The following is a 21,002-nucleotide window of genomic DNA, read 5'->3' as shown; positions in this document are numbered from 1 at the left end:
TGTTGTTCTGTATACAGGACAATATTGCAACCATTTTGTAAGGTATTCGCCCACCCTTCCCTTGTGTTAAGATTGACATGATGGGCATGCCTCCAAAACAATAGACAAAATGTATGACACCAACCATTCAAGCCAAGGCTTCCTTAGAGGAGCTTCGTGTCATAGCAGTAGCGGCACCTTTTCCTTTAGTTTTAAGTGGCTTTATGGCGATTGCATTCACAAAGTTGAGCTTGGCCTCCTCTCTTGCTCTTTGAAATCGACAGTGTACTGTCTCTCCTAGAGTGTTTCTCTCCTCCATTGTTCTTCTCTTCCTCCATCTCTCTCTCTCTCTCTTGTTTGTCAGCAGTACTTGCGTTGTCTCTGGGCGGTTGGCTTCATTGTGAGTGCTGGCAGCAGGACCCGTGCTGGGGTAATGAGGACGGATGCCCGCGCGTGGGAAGAGCCGGCTGCTTTGTAGTGTCTCGCCGCACAATGCGAAGGTTCTTGGAAACGGTCGAGCCGCTGCACCGCAACACAGCAAATAGATCCCCACACCTAAAGAATGTCAGTTTTAGGCAAGACAGTTTGTCTTTGAATTAAGCTCTAATGAGATCACTTCTTGTGTTCGCAGCCGGTGTCTCTAAAAGGGAGGGTGTGCCTTCAAATTTGTCTTGGAGGAAAGTGACACCACCTGGCAGTGCTAGAGGTGCTGCATGGGTAATGTTTTGTGCTCCTTAATAATGTCTAACTCGCGTGTAATGTATTATCATAATATCCAGTGACATGACTGAATCCATGCCATTACGAGCACAAAGCTGACAAACCCACAGTGAGGGCACTGTGACATCCCGGAAATCCTTGGGAACATCCCAGGGAAATTGATTCTGCTGTCATAGAGTGACAGTAAACAGACCATATGTTTTTATACTCTTGATTCATTTAAGTGAGTTTAAAACATGCATTAATAAGGAAGACTGCATTTACATAATGGTAGCTAATAAGAATCCGATCTGATTACCTCAACTGACCCAACCTATTATTTACGAACTATGCAAGAAAGATTCAGCTAATATGTGTGAGCAGACAAAACAAGTTCCCGTTTCCTGTGGTCTGAGTGGTATAACAGTGTTCATCAATCTCAAAATGATTGAGATGACCACTCAAATCATCAAAGAAGGCAGGCTTTACACTTCAGTTTTAACACTGAAAGAGTGCAAGGTAAATAGCAAATAGCTAAACGTTTAATATCTGATGACACATTTTAAATCGATAAACAATCAACAGTAATAGTGATGCATGCTACTTGACTTTAGTCAAAGTTCACCAGTTTGAATTTGTATTTGAAAATATACTGTAGGCTATCATTTACGTAATTCTTTGAGGTAATGACTGAATGTGACAAGACAAGAAAAATTAAGAAGTGCTACTTTCAACATGTTAAGTACACAATTAAGAGTGAATGTGTGCACGCATGTCAAGTTAGACAGCATATTGAATTTAACACTGATGAAAACAAGGCTGTGAGGGATCGACTTGTAGTTTTTTTTTTTCAATTGCACACACTTTACAAAGGTCCTAGATCATATATTTTTTACCACTGTTTTTGAAATATTATTAATCCACTGAACAATCATATTTATAAACAACAGTTAAGTCCACTGAACACACTTTGTGTCTGTCTCTGCACTGCTTCATTTTCATTTCTGTCAAAAACTAAATATGATTCTACCCTGACTAACACCTGTTGATTCTTTAGCATTTACCCAAACTAGTTGATCATTCTACAACCCTTATATCATTCCAAAACTGTATGAAAGTTTGTCTTTTGTGGAACATAAAAGAAAATATATATATTAAGTGAATATGGTGACCAAAAGTGCTAAGTTTTCAACATCCTTCAAAATATTCTTCTTTTACGCTCCACAGAAGAAAGAAAGAAATGCAGGCATGCAACTGAGCCTATAGCAGAATAAAGTACATGTAATAGGTAATATACAGTATTGTATAATACCCAGTGTTTTTTTTTTTTTTTTAGAATAAACCGGACTGCAAATTCAATAATTCTCTCAGTTAGCTACATTTTGCCCGCTGAGGCTTGCCAATAATGACAGTTTCAGCGAGGCATTTTCATGCGTAGACCTTCTGGCTTGAAGGCAGCAGCAGGAATGTCAAATATGAATCTTTCAGCACCTGATTAATGAATATCGATCTTTGGAAACGGTGTAAGTGATGAAATATCGATAAAACAACACCGCACGTATCCGGTGCGATCAGTTTTGGTTTCCTGAGGCACAGAGCCGCGACACCGGAGCGCAGAACATGAGCGCATTTATTTTGGGGAGGAGAATTGCCGTGAGGGGCGCGCAGGAGGAGCCCTGATTCAAATCAGCTCAGTGACTGTTACACACTAGCTCACCTCACCAACCTAACGCTCGTTCACTCGCCCTCCGCGTCTCTGTTCCGCTCGCCGTGGCGCATCTCTGTCCCAGCGCCGCAGACTGACCGACAAACACAACGACGCCAATACGACACAGGAATTCAAAACTCGCGCCGTTGAGGAAAAAAAACGCGCTCTTGCCCGGCAGAACTCTTGTCACGAGCACAATGACTGAGTGACGGACGCTGTGCTCGCAGTATGGAGAAAAGGAAAGGTAAGAGATTCTCATCTGACAGGAGACTCTAACTGTGCCGATATTAGATCCGCTTTCGCCTCACTGACACACAGAGTATGACTTTCAGGGGCGTTTAGCTACTTCTTTTCCTGAGGAGAGACATATAGCCTACTGTAAAGTTCAGTGATAAATGCAGGCGCGTCTGCCGATAAGGATGCTCGCGCGAGCCTTAAAAAAATGATGCAGTAGGCTATGGCATCATATTTGGTTTCGTAATAATTATGCTGAGATAACTTATGCAGACATAAACATGGGAAGAACAGTTTTAATTGGGTTTATTCACGCAAGCGTCTGGGACTCGTAACGGAAATGTGTTAATCTGCGCGACAGCGTAAACACCTCCGTGAATTATTTAGTAGTTGTTTTGTGAGCGCGCATTATGTACAGCAATGAATTCGACAACGAAATCCTTTTTAGTTCACCAAGAAATGACTCGAGTTAAATATTAGCCTACTCATTATAATCAAATTACCGTTCACCTTGACTAAGCATTAGTGTCGCGAGAATAATCCACAGTAAATTGCCAGTGTATTTCTATTCAGACTGACACTGTTCATCTGGTAAATGTAATTATTGCTGTCTGATGAGTTTGAGATGTATGATAGGGCTAATTTAGATTCGTCCAGTTTTATGTCAGGGGACACACCCATATGTAAAGTTTGACTCGTGGCAATCTGATTGCAATCAAAGTTTGCATCTGTGATACTGTAATTATCAGGATATCTCAGGCAAGCTTAGTAATTGACATTTTTGGAGCTTGTATTTTCTAACTGCATTATTTTTCTTTGACAAGATGAAACTCGCCATTATAGCATCGCCAAGTAAACATTTGTGCCTTAGATGCTGTGCTGCCATTTTTCATGATTTATGGAAAGTCATAGAGCCATTACCTCTGCGGCGCCTCATTTTCCTTCCTCTCTTCCCTGGCCTACATTTCAACATCCAGGCTTAGAGACAAGGGAACACTCCTTCTCCCATCACTGTTGTCCGGCAGCCTCGGTCTTCCAGGGACACACTCATCTCTCTCATCCTCCGCTCATCCTTGACTCCCTCGCTCCTGCCCATGCTTTGAGTATCATCACTGCTGCTGTCGAAGAGGAAGTGTGTGAGAAATGGTGCCCATTTTCCACACACACACTCCTCCAGCCTAATGGCCTGTGTCTCAAAGGCCCACTCCATCATTACTAGCGGACACGAGTTTAGTCTGGACTAAGTTTAGTCCGTCTGCCATGGTTTCTCCTTTCATGCAATTAAATCTCAATGAGAGGATAGTATGATTGGAAAGCAAATGCATCTGAACTTGCTGTTCTGCTATAACCGAAGACAGTCCGGAAATGCGTTTTGAATAAATAGGTCATAAGGAATTAGTGTTAGCTGGTAAATCCCCAGTCTTTTCTTCATGTTAATTACAGCTATGTGCTTTTCCTCATTCAGTCTCTGTTGAATGTATCGAGCTTTATATACAGAATAAAGACGGATGGTTCTGTAGCACTTATCATTGTCATGCTAATATACAGCATTCAAACAATCATTTTAATTAAGCGTCTTATAGAGCAAGGTTTTTCATCTGGAAAGTAAAACATGACTCATTACAATATTAATATTTATAAAGCCATTTTCATTTAGAGTTCAATGCACACTGTTTTTAGAGCAGTTTTTTTCTTGTTCACACTTCAGCTTTTCCCCAAACAGCAATAGAATGTGTTTTGCTGTGTTTAAAGACTTCATTCTGTTGTGTCCTTGTCCATCTACTGACTCATTTTCAAGCCCGTGTTTAAAAACCGTACCGTTAGTCTTACCGTACTGTAGTAAATGTTGCCATCCGCCATTTTCTCAAACAGGCTTCTTCTCTTTTCTCATGTAAGTCTATGGACAAGCTGTTTTTTTTTTTGGCTTGTTTTAATGCAGTTTTATGGTCGTTAAGGAAAGTATGGTAAAATGTTGTTGCCAGGTCACTTATAATAGTGAAACATGGTACCTAGAGTGTATTTATGTTTTTTCTTCTTTAAATTCATCTTCAGAGGTTCATGCTGGCTGTGGATTAGTGAATTAAACTGTTTATGACATTAGAAGAAGCGAAACACCTACACACTGTTACATATATGTACATACACACACTATATATAGATGACAGGAAAATACTATTTCAGTTTTTCTTCTTCAAAATGTCACATTTAGTTCAGTTTTTTTAGTTGCCAGTTTTTTTTTTACTTTGTAATTACTTCTGAAATTTATTAGCAATATCTGAATGAATTTTTGATATTTGCTTATTTTTTTGATTCTAAGGTAAATTAAACTAAGGTAAACACTTCATAGTGCTGATTGTAACTGAAGAGTCGCAGTAGGGATAGCGCAGTAAAAACATGTTTTCGCTTATAATTGCTTTCAGTTGAAGCTTTTTTCTTTTCATTTGACTGTGAGAAGTGTTTATCTTGATGCTGATCTGCATGTTTCTGTGCAATTTAACAACTTATTTCAAACAAAACATGACATATAAAAAATGCTTTGAAGTCTTCGATTCATTCAAGCCCTTGTAAGAATAAAAGCTAATCCATTTAATCCACTTTATGAACACATTTCTTGAAAATCACACTCTCCTGTTCATTCAGATCATTCATTGGATGTTGTATAAAAATTGAGTTAGCAGCAGTTACTAAAGCGGGCATATCAAAAGCATAATGCGCTTCAGAAAAGCATGCTTTTAGAATTGAAGCCATTTCTGCTTTGTTATTTTCAGTTTGTTTTCCTTTTTTCTTTTTAAGTGCATGTGTGTGTGTTGTAATAGCTCCCTAGCTGTATAGGAGTTGCATCACTCCCAGCACTGATTCTCTATAGGGGGAGCTGTGCTGAACAACAGCGGCTGCTCTTCTCCTCGGGGTCTGATGATGCAAAGCATTGCCGAGTTTGCCTCAGTGCAGTGTTCCTCATCCTTACCGGACTCGAGGGTTTGTCCGCCTCACGTGTCATCCGTCACAGCCCGACTTTGTCCAGCCTGATACAGGGCCGACCACCCTGCCCACTAGCCCTCTCCTCACTAATGACCCAAGACAGCAATCCCCTTGGGCCCTTCTCATCGCCTCTGGACACTGACACACACTGCTGTCACATGTGTCAGCTCTGACTGACATCTGCCTTCCAGCACTCGAAAAACCCCGATCTCCATCAGATTAGGCACAGTTCATTTCAATTATTCATCACGTAGACAGCATTTGTTCTCCAGTTATGACAGCAGAAGTTCCGGTATCAAGTCAGTTGAGTGAGTCTCTGTCGCTGATGCTTGTGTGTGCTATTTACACACTGTGTTCCAAATGACAATATTCTGTGGTTTTAGACACAAATATGAATGAAGATGTTGCTGATAATCTCATCCTGCGAGGCCGCCGATTCATAAACTCATTAGCGCTGAGACCTGCTGTGCAAAACTCTCGGCAATATGGTGTGTCTGTGACCAAATCTAGTGCAGTAACTTCAAAGGCTTCAGTTAAATTTAGTAATCCCTTCTTATGGATTAGAAGTGCCTCACCGTCTGCGATTCTCAGAAAATCAACTGCTCAAGAGGGAAAAACAACACGTCCTTGTTAACATTTGAGACAATGTAAGAGTGCGGACTAATACATCGCATCTTGTTATGCCGGTGATTCAGACAGACAGACAGAAAGTAGGAAAAATGGTGCGAGCTGATTGGAACACGCCAAGTGTTGTCGAGCGGAGAGGTGCGTTCTCATTGGATGAAACTCGTGCCTCTTTGATCCCTGGCAAGGCTGCGGAGTTCTTAAGATTCGAGACATGAGAAGACGCATCGGTGGGAGGATGTTGCATGGAGGAGAGGGGAGGAAGCTTTAGAGAAAGAAGGGAAAAAATGGAGGAGAGGGTGAAAAAAAAAGTAGGGCACTTTTGTTCTGTTCACGACACCAGTTAAGAATCGTTGTAGCAGACGTCAAAGGCAGCTGCAGTCGGTGGGATGGTGCAGTGAGTAATCCGTGCCCTCGTAGAAGAGCCAAAAGCTGATGAAGTCCTAAGTGCTGCTTTGTGTTATATGAGAGCAGACTCAGCAGTTCACGAGCAGACTCTCTTTTATGATAAACCCATCCAGATTGAATGATAAGTACTGATATTACCTTGTATCTTAATACGGTAGCTTGCAAAATATAATCAGAGAAACATACTTGAAAGCTTTGCTTGGACTACAAGAAAGAAGCCTGTTTCCACCTTGGGATATCCGAGTTTCTGATTATCTACTGATGGACATTCTGAAGCATTTTACTAATTGAACTTTGGGGATGCACAGTATATCGGCACTCATTTTGCTTATCAATTGGTTATTTTTGACTGACATTTAGAGATATTTATTTTTTTACATTTACTGTAGATAACCTCTACAGTCTCACTTAAAAGTTAATCTTTAAAAAAAAGCTGCTAATTTTAATTACACTTTCTACAAATGAAATCTTTAGCTGTTTATTTAGACACTCTATTATAGAATTTTAAAACTGGTCATAACATTCCAGCTATACAGCTATTACATAGCCGTCTCCTCCAGTCATTTGAGAATGGATTTCATAGACTATAAATTATTATGGGGAGCGACATCTACTGACAAATACAGACTATACCAGCCAGACAGTGAAGGATGATTCACTAAATAATTCTGTTTTATAAGATTGACTTAGACTATAAATCAGCCAGTAAACATTTGTCTTACTAACATATAAAATAATTTATTCATCAATGTATTATACAAACCATACAATCTAATAATGTTTGTCATATGTGCATTTTTAGTAAAATATGTACTTTGCCAGAGGAGGAGGCTCCCCCAGATGTTTTTCTTAAATGTTTTTTTTTTTCCTTGCCACAATCTCCTTTGGCTTTCTCAATATAGGCATTTAGGAATGGTTTTCTGTAAAGCTGCTTTAAAGCACTATGTATTGCACTATACAAATTAACCTGATTTGACTTATCGTTCTTTCATGTTTGTGACTTGTCTCACGGAGAGACAGAAAACTGCATATGCTAGATGCAAAGCCCCAGTTCTCAGCCAGTTTGATATGCTTGAAATCTGATTGACCTACCTTCAGGTGAGCACCTCAAATAAACTGGTGAGCAACGATGAAACAGCCAATAAAAATGTGTGAAGAAAGAGTAAAAGAGGAAGATGGAGTAATGGCAAGAGGGAGCTAAACCAAAATCAAAGTGTGTTTTCCCAAAACGCTATCTCATCCATATTTTTAATGATCTTTTTTGATGATTAGTTCAAAGACAACAAGCTATGGTGTTTGTTGAATCCTGAATCATGAAATATAGCATGGTTCTCACCAAAATATTAATCAGCACAGCTGTCATAATAATTAAAAATGTTTCTTGAGCATAAAAACTGCATTTTAGATTGATTTCTTAAGGATCATGTGAAAGTGAAGACTAGAGTAAAAGTCAGCTTTGCCATTACGGGAATAAATTACATTTTAATATGCATTCACATAATACAATTTAAATTGAAATAATAATTTACAATGTAAATTTGACTGTATTTTGATCAAATAAATGCAGCCTTGGACAGCATAAGAGACTAAAAAAAAAACACAGAAACCTTAACAAGAAAAGAGTCTTGAAATGTGTGCAATGTCAGAAGCATGCCTATGATGCCTTAAAATATTGCCTCCGTAGGCAGCTCTCTAGGTTTTGGAACAGAGCCATAATGTCATATTCCATGTGTGCTTTTCCCAAAAATAACGAGCCCATCCCATGCAGCAAACTTCCCCCAGGGCCTTTAAAAAGAAAGGGTCAAATCTCACTGACACCAGTGTCATATCACATTATTGCCAAATATCGCATCTTGTTAGAGTGCATTAGTTCTCTTAAGAAGCTAAAAACCGCTGTAGACGCGGCATTGGGTCAGTTGCATGAGCAGCGATATTTTGCGCAGTGTTAATGTGAACAAGCAGCCTGAGTTCAAATCCGGCTTCTGCGGATCATTTGCAGTCTGTTCTTTACCTCTTTTATCACTGAAATGAAAGCAAAGATCAGAAGGAGTTGGACTTGACTTGGCACTGGCTGTCTTTGTGTTTACATTTTGAATAATTTTTTGTCTCTATTACTCAGTTTAAGATGCTGGTCCATTAGAGTACTCAAGGACTTGAAGGATTTGATGGGAGTGCAGGTTGATTGTTACTTTTACGGATGTCTATAGTCATGGAAGTCTCCAGGGGTTTCGCAATGTCAAGGTTACCATACAAACGAGCCATTTCGACAGCACCTCCACTGGTATTGTTCAAGCCTGAGATTTATTACACAGAAACCAGAGTCTGGGCAGTCGAGAGCTCTACCGCATCCAACGACATTGAAATGGAGTCTCAATGTAAGCAAACAGACTAGGAGAGAGACGAGGAAACACACAGATGGGCCGAGACAGACGGCGAGATGAAACGGTAGCTCTCACACCTGTTTTTCACCAAGCTAGAAAAGAAAGAAGAAATCCTCACATACACCTGCACAGCTCTTCATATTTATATGGCACGAGCAGTTCATTTGTCCCTAGATATTCTTCAAGTTTAACGACTCCGTAATTACCCCCACATACAACTTCACAAAGCGATCCAGGAGGCTGAAGCACCGTGCTGCTTTGATCTTATCGCTTACAGGTGTTATCAAGGGAGCGTACTGCAGCCTACTCCTTTTCTCTCCGATTTATCTGCAAACCACAGGTGTCCAGTCGCCATGGGAACTACTGCACTTCTAAAGAGGTTACCCAAAAATGATTCAGTCCAGCTGAAATCCCTCCAGCTGGCCAGTGTGTTCTTGCTACTACTGATATCCAGACAGTCAATCTTAGAGATTTTGAGAGGACTCACGGCGTGTTTTAAACTGTTACTTTTGTATTTTAACGCGTATAGTTTTGATATGGTGCTCAATCACTGTCTTTATGTACGCTCAAGGCCAAATATGCACTTTACCAAGCTTCAAATTGAATTTGGTTTTAAGGAACGGTCACTAGACTTAGAGTCACCAAACCCCTTTCCTCATTTCTTCTACTTAAAAATATATTAACGGCTACTTACAAACGTGTTTTGTATCAAATTGATGTCATGCGATGCAGTATAATTACTTTTAAATATAAATATATTAATACACAAAACCCATTCTTAAAATTCAGAAATCTTCTTTCACTACTTATGGCTCTAACATGCGTTGCAATTAAAATGTTATTTTGGAAGGTGAATTTGATGGATGCACCGAATATTCGGCAACCAAAATTATAATAATTATTAGAATAAGCAAAAAGGTTCTGAGATCTTGCTGCGAGTTTCTGCCAAAATAAAAGCCGAGAAAAGCAACAACTGCATCGACATTCATAAATGATAGTATTGTAATTTTACTGTTGTTCTGTTAAATCAAATAAAGACAGTAATAATTATAATAATAATTACCCTACAATAGCTCTATTAATAGATTTATTACAACATTCACACATAGTGTACAAAATTGGGATCTGTACTATACTAATGTTTTAAAAGAAGTCTTCTGCTCAGCAAGGCTGCCTTTATTTGTACAGTAAAAATGGCCAGAAAATATTATTTTACTAACTTATTATTAATTTTAATATAAAGTTAAATTGTGCTTTGTTGGTATAATGTATGCTAGAATGTTTAAACAAAGTTCAATGTTAAATAAATATTTTTAAATCATGACAAAACAGTAAAAAGCACATTTTGTCAATTTTACTAGTGCAATGGTAAAAAAAATAAATAAATAAATACATGGGGGAAAATTTTGAAAAACCGTGCACGGTATTCGGCCCAGTATTTCATTTTGTTTGGCTTCGGCCAATAATTTTCATTTCGGTGCATGCCTAATGAATTTGTTTTAAAAATTCTGACGAGAAGGAATACTTTCACACCAATATCTAAAAAAAAAAAAAAATTCAGATTAGCATCCAAACGTTTTTTTGGAGCTCTGTGTTAGTATGTTAGCACTGTGTTTGTTTTAAGCCTCATAGGATGTTTAGATCCGGTCTGATGTTTTATTTTCTGTCTTCGAAGTCTTAATAATGAAAATAAATATAATGATGAAAATAAAATATCCCTTTTAGTATTCATGTGATCCATTCTCAAAATAATAGTCAGTTGCAGCCCTACAAGCTGTGAATTGATGGCTGTAGCGGTGGTGCTTTAGAAGGGATGAATTTAGAGACAACTTCTCAGAGAGGAGCCTTGCCATGCTGAGAGTACTGCACACTAAAGCACAGCATGCTAAAATCTACTCCAAGAAGTTGTTTCCAAAATTCCCTTTAAAGCACCACTGCTACAAAAAAATAAAAATATTCAAGCTAAATATTCTGTGTCTGCTAGTAATTTCACAGTTGTCTCCTCTAGAGCTTCATAAGAGATCTTAACAACAATCATCATGTCTGCAGTCAAACATCTGAGATTCCAGTATGAACTCAAACATTTCTAAAATTCTCCCAAGACCAAGATCAGATTTGTTTAGCACTACACATTACATGAAACATAAAGGAGAACTCAAATAAGTCTTTTGACCTATGAAACAAATGCATTTCCTCCATACCTAAGATCCCATTCCATAACTCCATTACATTGTGAGTTATGTTGTGTTCCATTCTACAAGCAAAATGGCATTACTGAGGTCATTTAAACTGACCAATTAAAGCTCAACATTGTGTTTCAACATGTTAGAGTTGACATGAGTTGATTATTGTAGTTATTTTGAAAATCTGAAACCATTGATTGTGTTCCACGAGAAAATCTTGGCAATAAGATTTGTTTTGTTTGGCGGCCGCGTGTGTCGCTCGGATGATGCGTGACTTATGATTCCCCCCCTCTGTGTTCACGGCTCTACTTTGCCTTTGTTTGTTATGTTGGACGCTGATTTGATAAATCTTCGCAAATGTCACTGACCAACCCATGGTGAACGCAGATGCAGCAGATCAAGACGAGAGAGAGCGTAACAGAGGATGAGCGGAAAGAGAGAGAAAGATGGAGAATGAGTGAGAGGGCTTGAAAGAGGGATTGTGCAGGAGTTGCACTGTTTGCCTGAGAGGTTCAGTCCTGAAACAGAGCTAACCGCTGCACTCCAGCCTGAAGACCTGCCAACTCACACTCGCAGAGGACAGGGAAAGGCAACACGATCGCCTGTGTGTGTGAGTGTGTGGTTTGCAGTTCTTGTTTGTGTGTGCTGTTGTCTCCTGGCCTGCCACAGGTGTCTGCTCTGTGTACACGGCAGATAAAGGAGAAAGGGTGAGTGTGGAGAATGATAAATTGCGCTTGTTACGGTGTGATTTGTCACTCTTTTTCCCACAGTCTGACTGCGTCCTCTCCCGTCTTTCCACCTTTGATGGTGGACAATAAAGTGCCACTGCAGATTTTCTCTTTGGAAAAGGATGTGAAATCATAATCGCAGTGTGAGTAGCTATGTGCGCGTGTTTTCTCACAGAAATTGTGATTCATTGGCATTGAAAAAACACTTTGCCTTTTTTTTTCTTTTTTTTTTTTCATTTATATGCACAATCGCTTGAATATACCTTTTATATAATATAATATAATATAATATAATATAATATAATATAATATTCATTCAAATTTATTTAATACTTTTGTGGGAATAAAGTCAATATTGTCAAGTTGATTTAACTGATATTACATTGTATCCTTTTAATATAATTTAATATAATTTGTGAATTATTTGAACTACATACATTTTTTTTTTTTTTTTTTTGTGAGCATAAAGTCAATATAGTCAGGTTGATTTAACTGTTCTGAAATTGTGAAGAAACATCCTTATTTACAAGAATGAAATCCCTGAACAGAAAACATCAGTGTGTAGTTTTGACATAATTGCTTATTATTGTTTTTATTAAGCCAGGCTTTTCCAAATTAGGGTTATTTGTTGTTGATGAGAAGTATAATAATTCAACAATGTCAAACTAAATTTTTTTAATAAAAACTAGTCAATATAAAGCACTAAAAATGATTCAATATTTATTGGCCTACATGTCAATTGACAGTAAAAAAAAAAAAAAGTTGAAATCAAAGAACCTTGAACATGCAAATTATTAAAACAAAAACAAAAACTTCAAGAAAATATTTTTAGCTAATCCTTGAATTTTTTATTTTAGGAATCCCTGTATTAAGCAATTCACATTCATTAATGTTAGAAAAAGGATATGAATAAATGTACCTGTTTGAGGACATATTATGCAGCTGAGGGAAACGGCACTTGTTCATAATTATTAGTGAATGAGAGCCATTACGTGTGTGTGTGTGTGTGTGTGTGTGTGTGTTTTACGTCCACAGTAGGGCTGGATGGTATCATAGACACAGAAAGAAGAATTGATTAAATTAGTCACTGTAGACGTGACATGGAGAGCCCCGATGACACAGTTCCACTCCGGCACAGCAGTTCTTTTGACTGTTGGCTGCACACGAGTGCGGATGGCATGGGGGGGTAAAATGTCCAGAATATATCAGCTGGCCTTGCTCCCAATCACAAACCCAGCATGTGCTTGATGGGTTGATCATGTATCTGAATCCCTTTCTCTGCTCGTTGTGTCATCACCACGGTCAGCCAATCGAAGAGAAACACACTGTAACCTGATGTTGTATGATTGAAGATTCAGAATATATTCACAATGACTTCACTGGCAATATCAAATTAACCAACATCTTAAGTCTAACCTAAAAGTCTTTCTAGATAAGTTTTTGTACAGTATGTAAAAGTTATTGCTTATCACTGTGCAACATTTAATCCTTATATTAGTGCACACAACTGAAATTAAATTATTGAATATTAAAATTATTAAATAAAGATTCTGTATTCATTTAGTGCTAATTCATTTGACAAATTTCAATTCATTTTGCTTTCTAAACGTATTCCTAAATGATGATGTTTTTGCATGCAAAAGCTTCTTGGCTTACAATGTTTATTTTGATTGAAAAACAAAATCTTTAAGCTGAGCAAAGACATAAACATAGAGGTATATTTTAAGATACTGAATATTGTTTTCCGCTATACCGTGAATATCTATTGCATATAGACTGTCAGTAGATCCTATCTATTTATACATAGCCTATTCATTAATTTAAAAGCCACATCAAAGCTGACCTCCTTTCAGACCACGGCTTTTAGAGTTGAAGGATTTTTAGAGCATCTCAAAGCTTCACATTTCTCTCTTTTCAATGTGGTATTTATTCTACAAGCTTCTGGTTTTCATGTATCTCTACCTTGTATTCCAGTGCTCCATTTCTGTGATTTCATTTATGTGTTCTTTTGTGCGCCTGTCTCGTTTTTTTTTTTTTGTACAACTCGTGTCAGAGTTTACTTTGTGCAGAGATTGAAAATCCAGAGCACAGACAGATGTGAAAGAAAGTGTCTTTGGTGACAAACATAGTTCAGAAACAGAGGTTGTTGCCTTCTGTTAAAATAAGTGCTTCTGGGTTTATGCTACAGCTGCTCATACAATCCTGCTCATTAGTTATCATACCCATCAACCCCTCCTTTTTAAAATAATAATAATAATAATAATAACAAATAAATAAATAAAATGAATCATAAAAATAGCATTTTATTGTTCTGAATTTAATTAATTAATTTATAAGTTTCTTAACATACTGCATTTTCTCCTCAAGTTTCAGTGACGGTAACATCCTGCAGCAATTGATATACTCACATGCAACTGTAACAAAAGGCCACCAAGGGTATCTAAATATCTGAACAGGATCATTTATGTAAAGTGAATTATTTTGTCTTGTGGAATATAAATGCTAAACATCTTACGGATCCCGTGAGGGCTGTGTATGAGCAACTGGGAACTGAATCAAATGGTTGTGATTCACTTTATTTGGTTGCAGTTTCATCAATCAGCAACGGTTTCACTCCATAAAGTAACACACTTTTCCCACTGTGTGTGTGTGTGTGTGTGTGTGTGTGTGTGTGTCCTTCAGGTCGCCCCCTCCCTCCCACGCCTTCATCCAGTCTGCTCCCCCCAGCCCCTCCTCCCCCTTCCGCCCCCCTGCACCAGGCCGCCACCTCCATCAGGGAGTGTCAGATGCCCCTTTTGGACAGCGGCTCATCCCATGCCATACTGGACCCCCCTCCCGACGACGAGTTCTCCCCCAACTCCTACCTGTACCGTGCACAGCCCCCCACCACCGGTAAGAGAGTCTCGCTGCACTGCCGCATTCTCCATCATAACCAGCACCCTCCTGTCATCGCTCTCAGCCCCTCCCTCCACCAACACTCAGCCGTCCTGTACACCAATGCTGTCCCGCTGCCATAACCCAGATTTAAGAATAAGGTGGGATTAAATTAAATCAGGGTGATTATTAAACTGTGTTGTAAAGGAAAACATACAATTATATTCATAATGCATTTAACATCCATTATGGGAGGAATTGATCATTTAAACAAAACATTAAGTGGGGCATAAAGTAAGGCTGAATATTATCAACAGGGATTGTATTGGATAATTATATTATTGCTTGGTATTGATTTTGTTTACATAAAAGCGATCATTTTAGAGGTTGAGAAATGTATTATTTATCATTTTGAAATATTAAGAAAATATTATTAAATATTATTCATTCAAAATAAAATGTTATTTAAAAATCGAGGGATATTTATTAAAAAGCATTACAGGTTCTGTTTTGGTTGTCTTGAAGAATCTGGGCTGTTCTCATAGAGGCTTCAGGTTTGATCCCAGCTGGGGCTGACCAATGACCTGCAGCGATGCTGAGATCACAGTTTCCTCTAAAACAAGATTAACCCCGGATTTCTCCCGGGGTTTCATGAGTCAATCAATCGGGTTGCTTCAGAATTCAAAGTTATTTAATTTTTTTTTTTTTGCATAATCATGCAACAAGCAATTTCAGTTGTTCAGTTTTTATATCAGAACAATTACATGCATTGACTATTTTAGTGGTTGGAAAATATCATCCAGCATTTCTTTACATTTGGGTTCATTCATTTATTGAAAGTCAAGCGTATTGAATGTATTCTCTAAATGCTTGATGATGAATTGCTGATTCACATTCTCAATGCATCAATAACATCGATCTTGAAACGTTGATTTTCGATTCATGAATCATTGATTTCGGCCAGCAATCTATTTAAAACATCTCTCCTTCCTGCATTTACCGCCTGTCACAGGATTACGCTCGTGCTCACACTGATACATTTTTGAGCAGCTAATGTGTGATCTATCCTTAGTACTCGTGGCCAGTACTGCTGAAGTAAAGTATTTTTAGTTCTCTGTAGTTTTTCAGTGGCTCATACCATTGACATTACCTGAGTTGTGTCAGTTGAAGGATGCACATTTATTGCATGGACGGAGCAAAAAATAAGTCAGTGTCTAAAAACGTACGCACAATTCCACTGAATGATAATTACTTTTCACAGTATCGTTAAACTGAATGTAAGAAGGAAATTATTAAAATAACATCTGCGTTAACAACAGCCGTGAAATAAGAGCACGAGGTTGATCTCTCGAATCGAAAAACTATGAATCGTGAATCGAAATGATTCACTGTCTACCCAAAGATTCACAGCCTTAGTTTTTGTAAATTGGAAACCACGTGGGAATGCAACACAATACCAGAATTATTAATATTAATTATTAATACAGTTTTTGTGGAATTACTTTACACAAAATTATTAACATGACCAAGGCTGGATTTAATTCTTATTTTCTTATTTTAGAAATAAATTTTGTGAATTACTTCTAAATGTTTCTTTCATTTTAAATAAACATTTATTCTTCCTGCAGCCAATAATTATTTGCATAAACACATTCAAAAACCATGTTTATCCTTGTTGCAAGCACTGTCTGGGTTGTATCTTTTATAACCTTGCATAGTTTTTGCTACTTTTTTTTTTTTTTTTGTAAGGATGAGGGCATGTCATGCAACCTGTCTGTGTTTTCATTTGCATTCAGCATTGTTTTCCCTCGCCAAACCTTTTTGGATCACAACCTTTTCTTTAGCTGAATATATAGTTATATTTTGTTTGAAGGTGCTGTATTAAAAAAAGCTTGATCATTTAAGTGGGTGGTGAGTTTGTGTGCAGTTACCAGTATGTCACGGGAAAGAGACCTGAGATGATTCTAGCCTGACACCCTCGGCCCGACACAGTGGTTTTGTGTGCTTCCCTCCATCTATCTCTCTCACACACCCTCTCTTCATCTCCTTATGCTTGTATTGACAGTCCTCTTCTTCTCCATAAACTCTTAAACTTAATTATTATTAGAATGTTTTAGTGGAATTGCACAAAAATGCCCTTGAATTTGATAAATATGTTTCTTAAATTAAATGCAAAACTTTAACTTTGCCCCATTAAAAATATATATTGATATATATATATATATATATATTATGTGAATATAAAATAACACTTTGCTTATTTTATTGAGTATAAATTGGATTGGTAAATTCATTATTTCAATTGTGTGTGCATGCGCATGCGTATGTGTGTGTGTGTGTGTAAACAGACCATGTTTGACCAAGACTAATTTGTCAATATATCTGCTGAAAGATTTTTTCTGCAATACATTTCTACCATAATTATATTTTTCTTATTTGCCTGTGCATTCAGAGTAATTCGTTTAGACATAATATGCTATAATTCACAAATATAAGACATTAAGAATATATTTAGTATTGTAATATTATGAAGCTTTGTCTCTTGAAAAACCTGGTTGGCGGAGATTTATATTTACATTCTTAAATGACTAAGATCATTACATAAAAGTTTTTCATTAATTTATGTATGTGTGTGTTCTGTAGCTTGTGAGTTTTGATTACGGATTCTTTTTGCTCAGTTTTAGCAGTAATTATGAATTTTACATTGAAAATCTTTTATGTGTGCTTAATCAAATGTACTCTTAATCTGTTGTAATACTTTAAGTAGATGCATCACTGACACGGCCAGCAACTGGATTTTTAGAATAATGCTTTATAATTATATTCAAATCATTTTTACAACTGGATCATTAATCAGAGAGTTTGAGATTGTAATTATATACCACATTTATTTCTACACCATAATTTATCACCAGTACATTTTATTGTACCAGACTGAAAACAATAAATAAATAAATAAATCTGTGCTTTCTCTTGTTCATACATGAGGAAACCGGATGCAGGATCATAGGAAAGATATATCGTGCCTTGCACAACCGAACATACAAAGAGTCTCTTTAGTTAAATTATGAAGGCTGTGGTGATTCCAGTTAAAATATGTCAGCATATTTTTAAGCTCTGACACCTTTTTAAGTTAAGAGTGTTAATTAACTAGGAGTCTATGAACACTCTTTGAAAACATAGAATGTAAATGTAGAACGTAGAATGAGAAAAACCTTTGATATTTGCACCAGTCGTGTTTTTATCAGTCAGAATAGTAGAAATGATGGATCATACCACATTTGCTGCTCCTTTGTGAAATGGGTCATAATTTTATAGAGGAAGTGGAACTGTTCAAGAAAGTGTGATTATATACTACCGATGTTTGTCTTTTATATTATAGTAATCCTTTTATAATGAAGGTTCATTACATGACACCAGACAGTCATATAACTTCTCTGTGCATCGAAACACTTGCAGAAATTTAATATAGGGGTGATCATGCAGAACTTTTATTCCTTTGAAAATTTCCTTCACGGCCAGCTCTAAGCATGTGTGAATTATCATGGTTCGCCATCAGTATCACTGTGCACACAATTCCTTCTTAATTCTCATCATTTAGCAGATATGATATCAGATAATTAGTGTTATTATTATTATGTTATTGTTTTAGATGATGTCTGCTGAATAAAAATAAATCTCTACTCTTGTATGATTTCTCATTCAATACAGAGAAATTCCTGCAAATACAATAGCTGTTAACTATTATGTCATTATTAATATTAGAATAATGGCTGCGCATTAAAACAACTTGTTTACGTATATATGCAAGTTAAATCTGTGATTATTTGTAAAAAAAAATATATATATATTAATAATTTTAGTCATGCATATATGTGACCCTGGACTACAAAACCTGTCATAAGGTTTTTAATTGAGATTTATACATAATATCTATAAATACTGAATATACTGAAAGCTGAATAAATATCTTTTACATTGATGTTTGCTTGTTAGGATATGCCAAAATTTGGACGAGATACAACTATTTGAAAATCTGGAATCTGAAAAAAAATATTGCCTTTAAAGTTGTCCAAATTAAGACCTTAGCAATTCATATTACTAATCAAAAATTACGTTTTGGTACATATTTTGTATATTGTCTTGAATGTATGCATAAAATTACTAATTATGTCTGTTTATAACTAATAATGACTATTATATTAATGAAAATGACGTCTAACACTTTTAAATAGGATCAGCTACTGTATTTTTTAAAATCTTTATATTGAAGTGCCATAGTGATTGTATTTTTTTTTTACTTAAAATCACTTAAAAAGGAAAGAAAGAAAGAAATTATAAAAAAGCCATTAAATTATCTAATATTGATATAATAATAGTTCTTCTTATTATTAATAATAATAATGGTCTATAGTGATATGTTGTATAAGCTCAGTTAGGAGACATACAAGCTGTTCAACATACATCACAGGTCTGAGGTGGCAGCAATGCTCACTGCGCCTCGTCCCTCCCACCCCTGAAGCAAGAGTAATTGGTATGCACTGATGTTCTTCTCCTCCGCGTGCATGTGTGTGTGATTATTCTGCAGTGAGACGGGTCGTGCTCGAGCCTCTCGGTCTCAGAGGTGTCATCCATGCGGGCCGAGGTGTGCTCGGGAACCAGAGCTTAACATGCGTCTGGGAGACCTGTCTTGTCATTCCACTCGCTGTTTTTTCCATCCCTCTCTCCCTCAGCCGTTCCCTCAGTCACCCTCCACCCTTCCCGTCACAGTTTTTGTGGCACTCTCTGTCCCTCCTTCCTTTGTCATCCTCTCCCTGTCGAGTCATCCTGTTCACCCAGTTTTCAGCTCTCTGTGCGGCTCGACGCTCGCTGCTCCTGGAAAGAGCTTCGCTCTTAGCGTGCTAATGCCGCAGATAAATTATTCATATCTAGTTTCTGTGTTGTTCTTTTCGCTATTTTTGGAGTGTCTTGACTGTGGGAAAAAAATGGTAATAAGGAAATCGGTGGAAGTTTGGGTTATGAGCCCTAGTTTGTCAGCTGAGAGGCAAATAAAATGGTTTCATTTGTGTCAGACAAGCGTCAAAGTAAATGACATATTAGGGGACCTGAATTTTAGCAGTATAATTAATGTAATTGTGATTCGTGAATTGTTTAGGTGGTAATTGTCATCAGAATAGGATGTAATTACTCCCTTATTAGTGAAAGCAAGAGTCTGGGACTGACCAAACTATGTGTATTTTTCACTCACTTTTATAGTATGTGACCCTGGACTACAAAACCATTCATAAGAATCTTTTTTTTTTTAGGCTTAGATACTATTTGAAAATCTGGAATCTGAGGGTGCAAAAAAGAAAGTCGAAATGAAGTTCTTAGCAATGCATATTAATAATGAAAAATTAAGTTTTTATATATTAACGGTAGGAAATGTACAAAATATGTTCACAGAACATGATCTTCACTTAATATTTTAATGATTTTTGGCATAAAATAAAAATTTCAAGCCATACATTGTATTGTTGGCGTTTTGCTACAAATATATATATATATAACTTTGACTGGTTTTCTGCTCCAGGGTAACATATTGCATATTTGACTAATGATCAAAAATAATGACAGTTATTCCCCATCAGCTATTGGTCAGGCTGACAGATAGTCCCACCCCAAACTCTCACCATTGGCTGAGATGCAGTGATTAGGCTAGTTTGGATAGCGATAATGAATGTTTGCACTTTTCAGGGAAATATGTTTTATAATCAATGTCATTTTTAAAATTATGGTCATTTTAAAATTATTTCTTGAAATACTCTTAGTAAGTCAATTCTGTGAAAAAGAAAACAAGAAACCTTATCTAGTCATCACAAACAATTACGGGAAAAATACAATGAAATGAATTGGTCAGAGAATGTGGGAACCTGGCCACAGTAGATGAATCAGTAGGAATGCAATACACTTAAAATGTGAAAGCTTGGGAAGTTGTTATCAAAGGGTGTTGATAAGCATAACGTCAGTGTAGTTGTTATCGCTTGCCAAACTGATGGATGTCAGGTTGTTCATATTTTTCCTCTCCTGGCTACATTTATATGATCAAAATACAGTAAACCAATAATATTATGACATATTTTTACAGTTTAAAATAACTTTTCCATGTGATTATATTTTAGTCCAGTCTTTAGTGTCACATGATCCTTCAGAAATTATTGTCTTA

At 37.0% G+C, this 21,002-nt stretch overlaps 1 protein-coding gene across 2 annotated transcripts in view; it reads left to right on the top strand.

Moving 5' to 3' along the window:
• LOC127985644 (teneurin-2) overlaps nt 1-21,002 on the top strand; it is a 130,460-nt gene that overhangs the window by 38,337 nt on the left and 71,121 nt on the right. The window contains exon 2 of one of the 2 annotated variants that reach the window (XM_052587675.1): nt 14,606-14,815. In XM_052587675.1, coding sequence (XP_052443635.1) covers nt 14,606-14,815 — 210 coding nt within the window. Of the gene's footprint in view, nt 1-2,296; nt 2,631-14,605; nt 14,816-21,002 lie in introns of those variants that run through there. The other variant, XM_052587676.1, reaches the window with a different exon arrangement.

This window comes from Carassius gibelio, chromosome B21 (genome assembly GCF_023724105.1).
Source record: "Carassius gibelio isolate Cgi1373 ecotype wild population from Czech Republic chromosome B21, carGib1.2-hapl.c, whole genome shotgun sequence".
Classification (NCBI taxonomy): domain Eukaryota; kingdom Metazoa; phylum Chordata; class Actinopteri; order Cypriniformes; family Cyprinidae; genus Carassius; species Carassius gibelio.
Note: the sequence above shows the minus strand (reverse complement) of the source record. Positions and strands in the feature narration are given on the sequence as shown.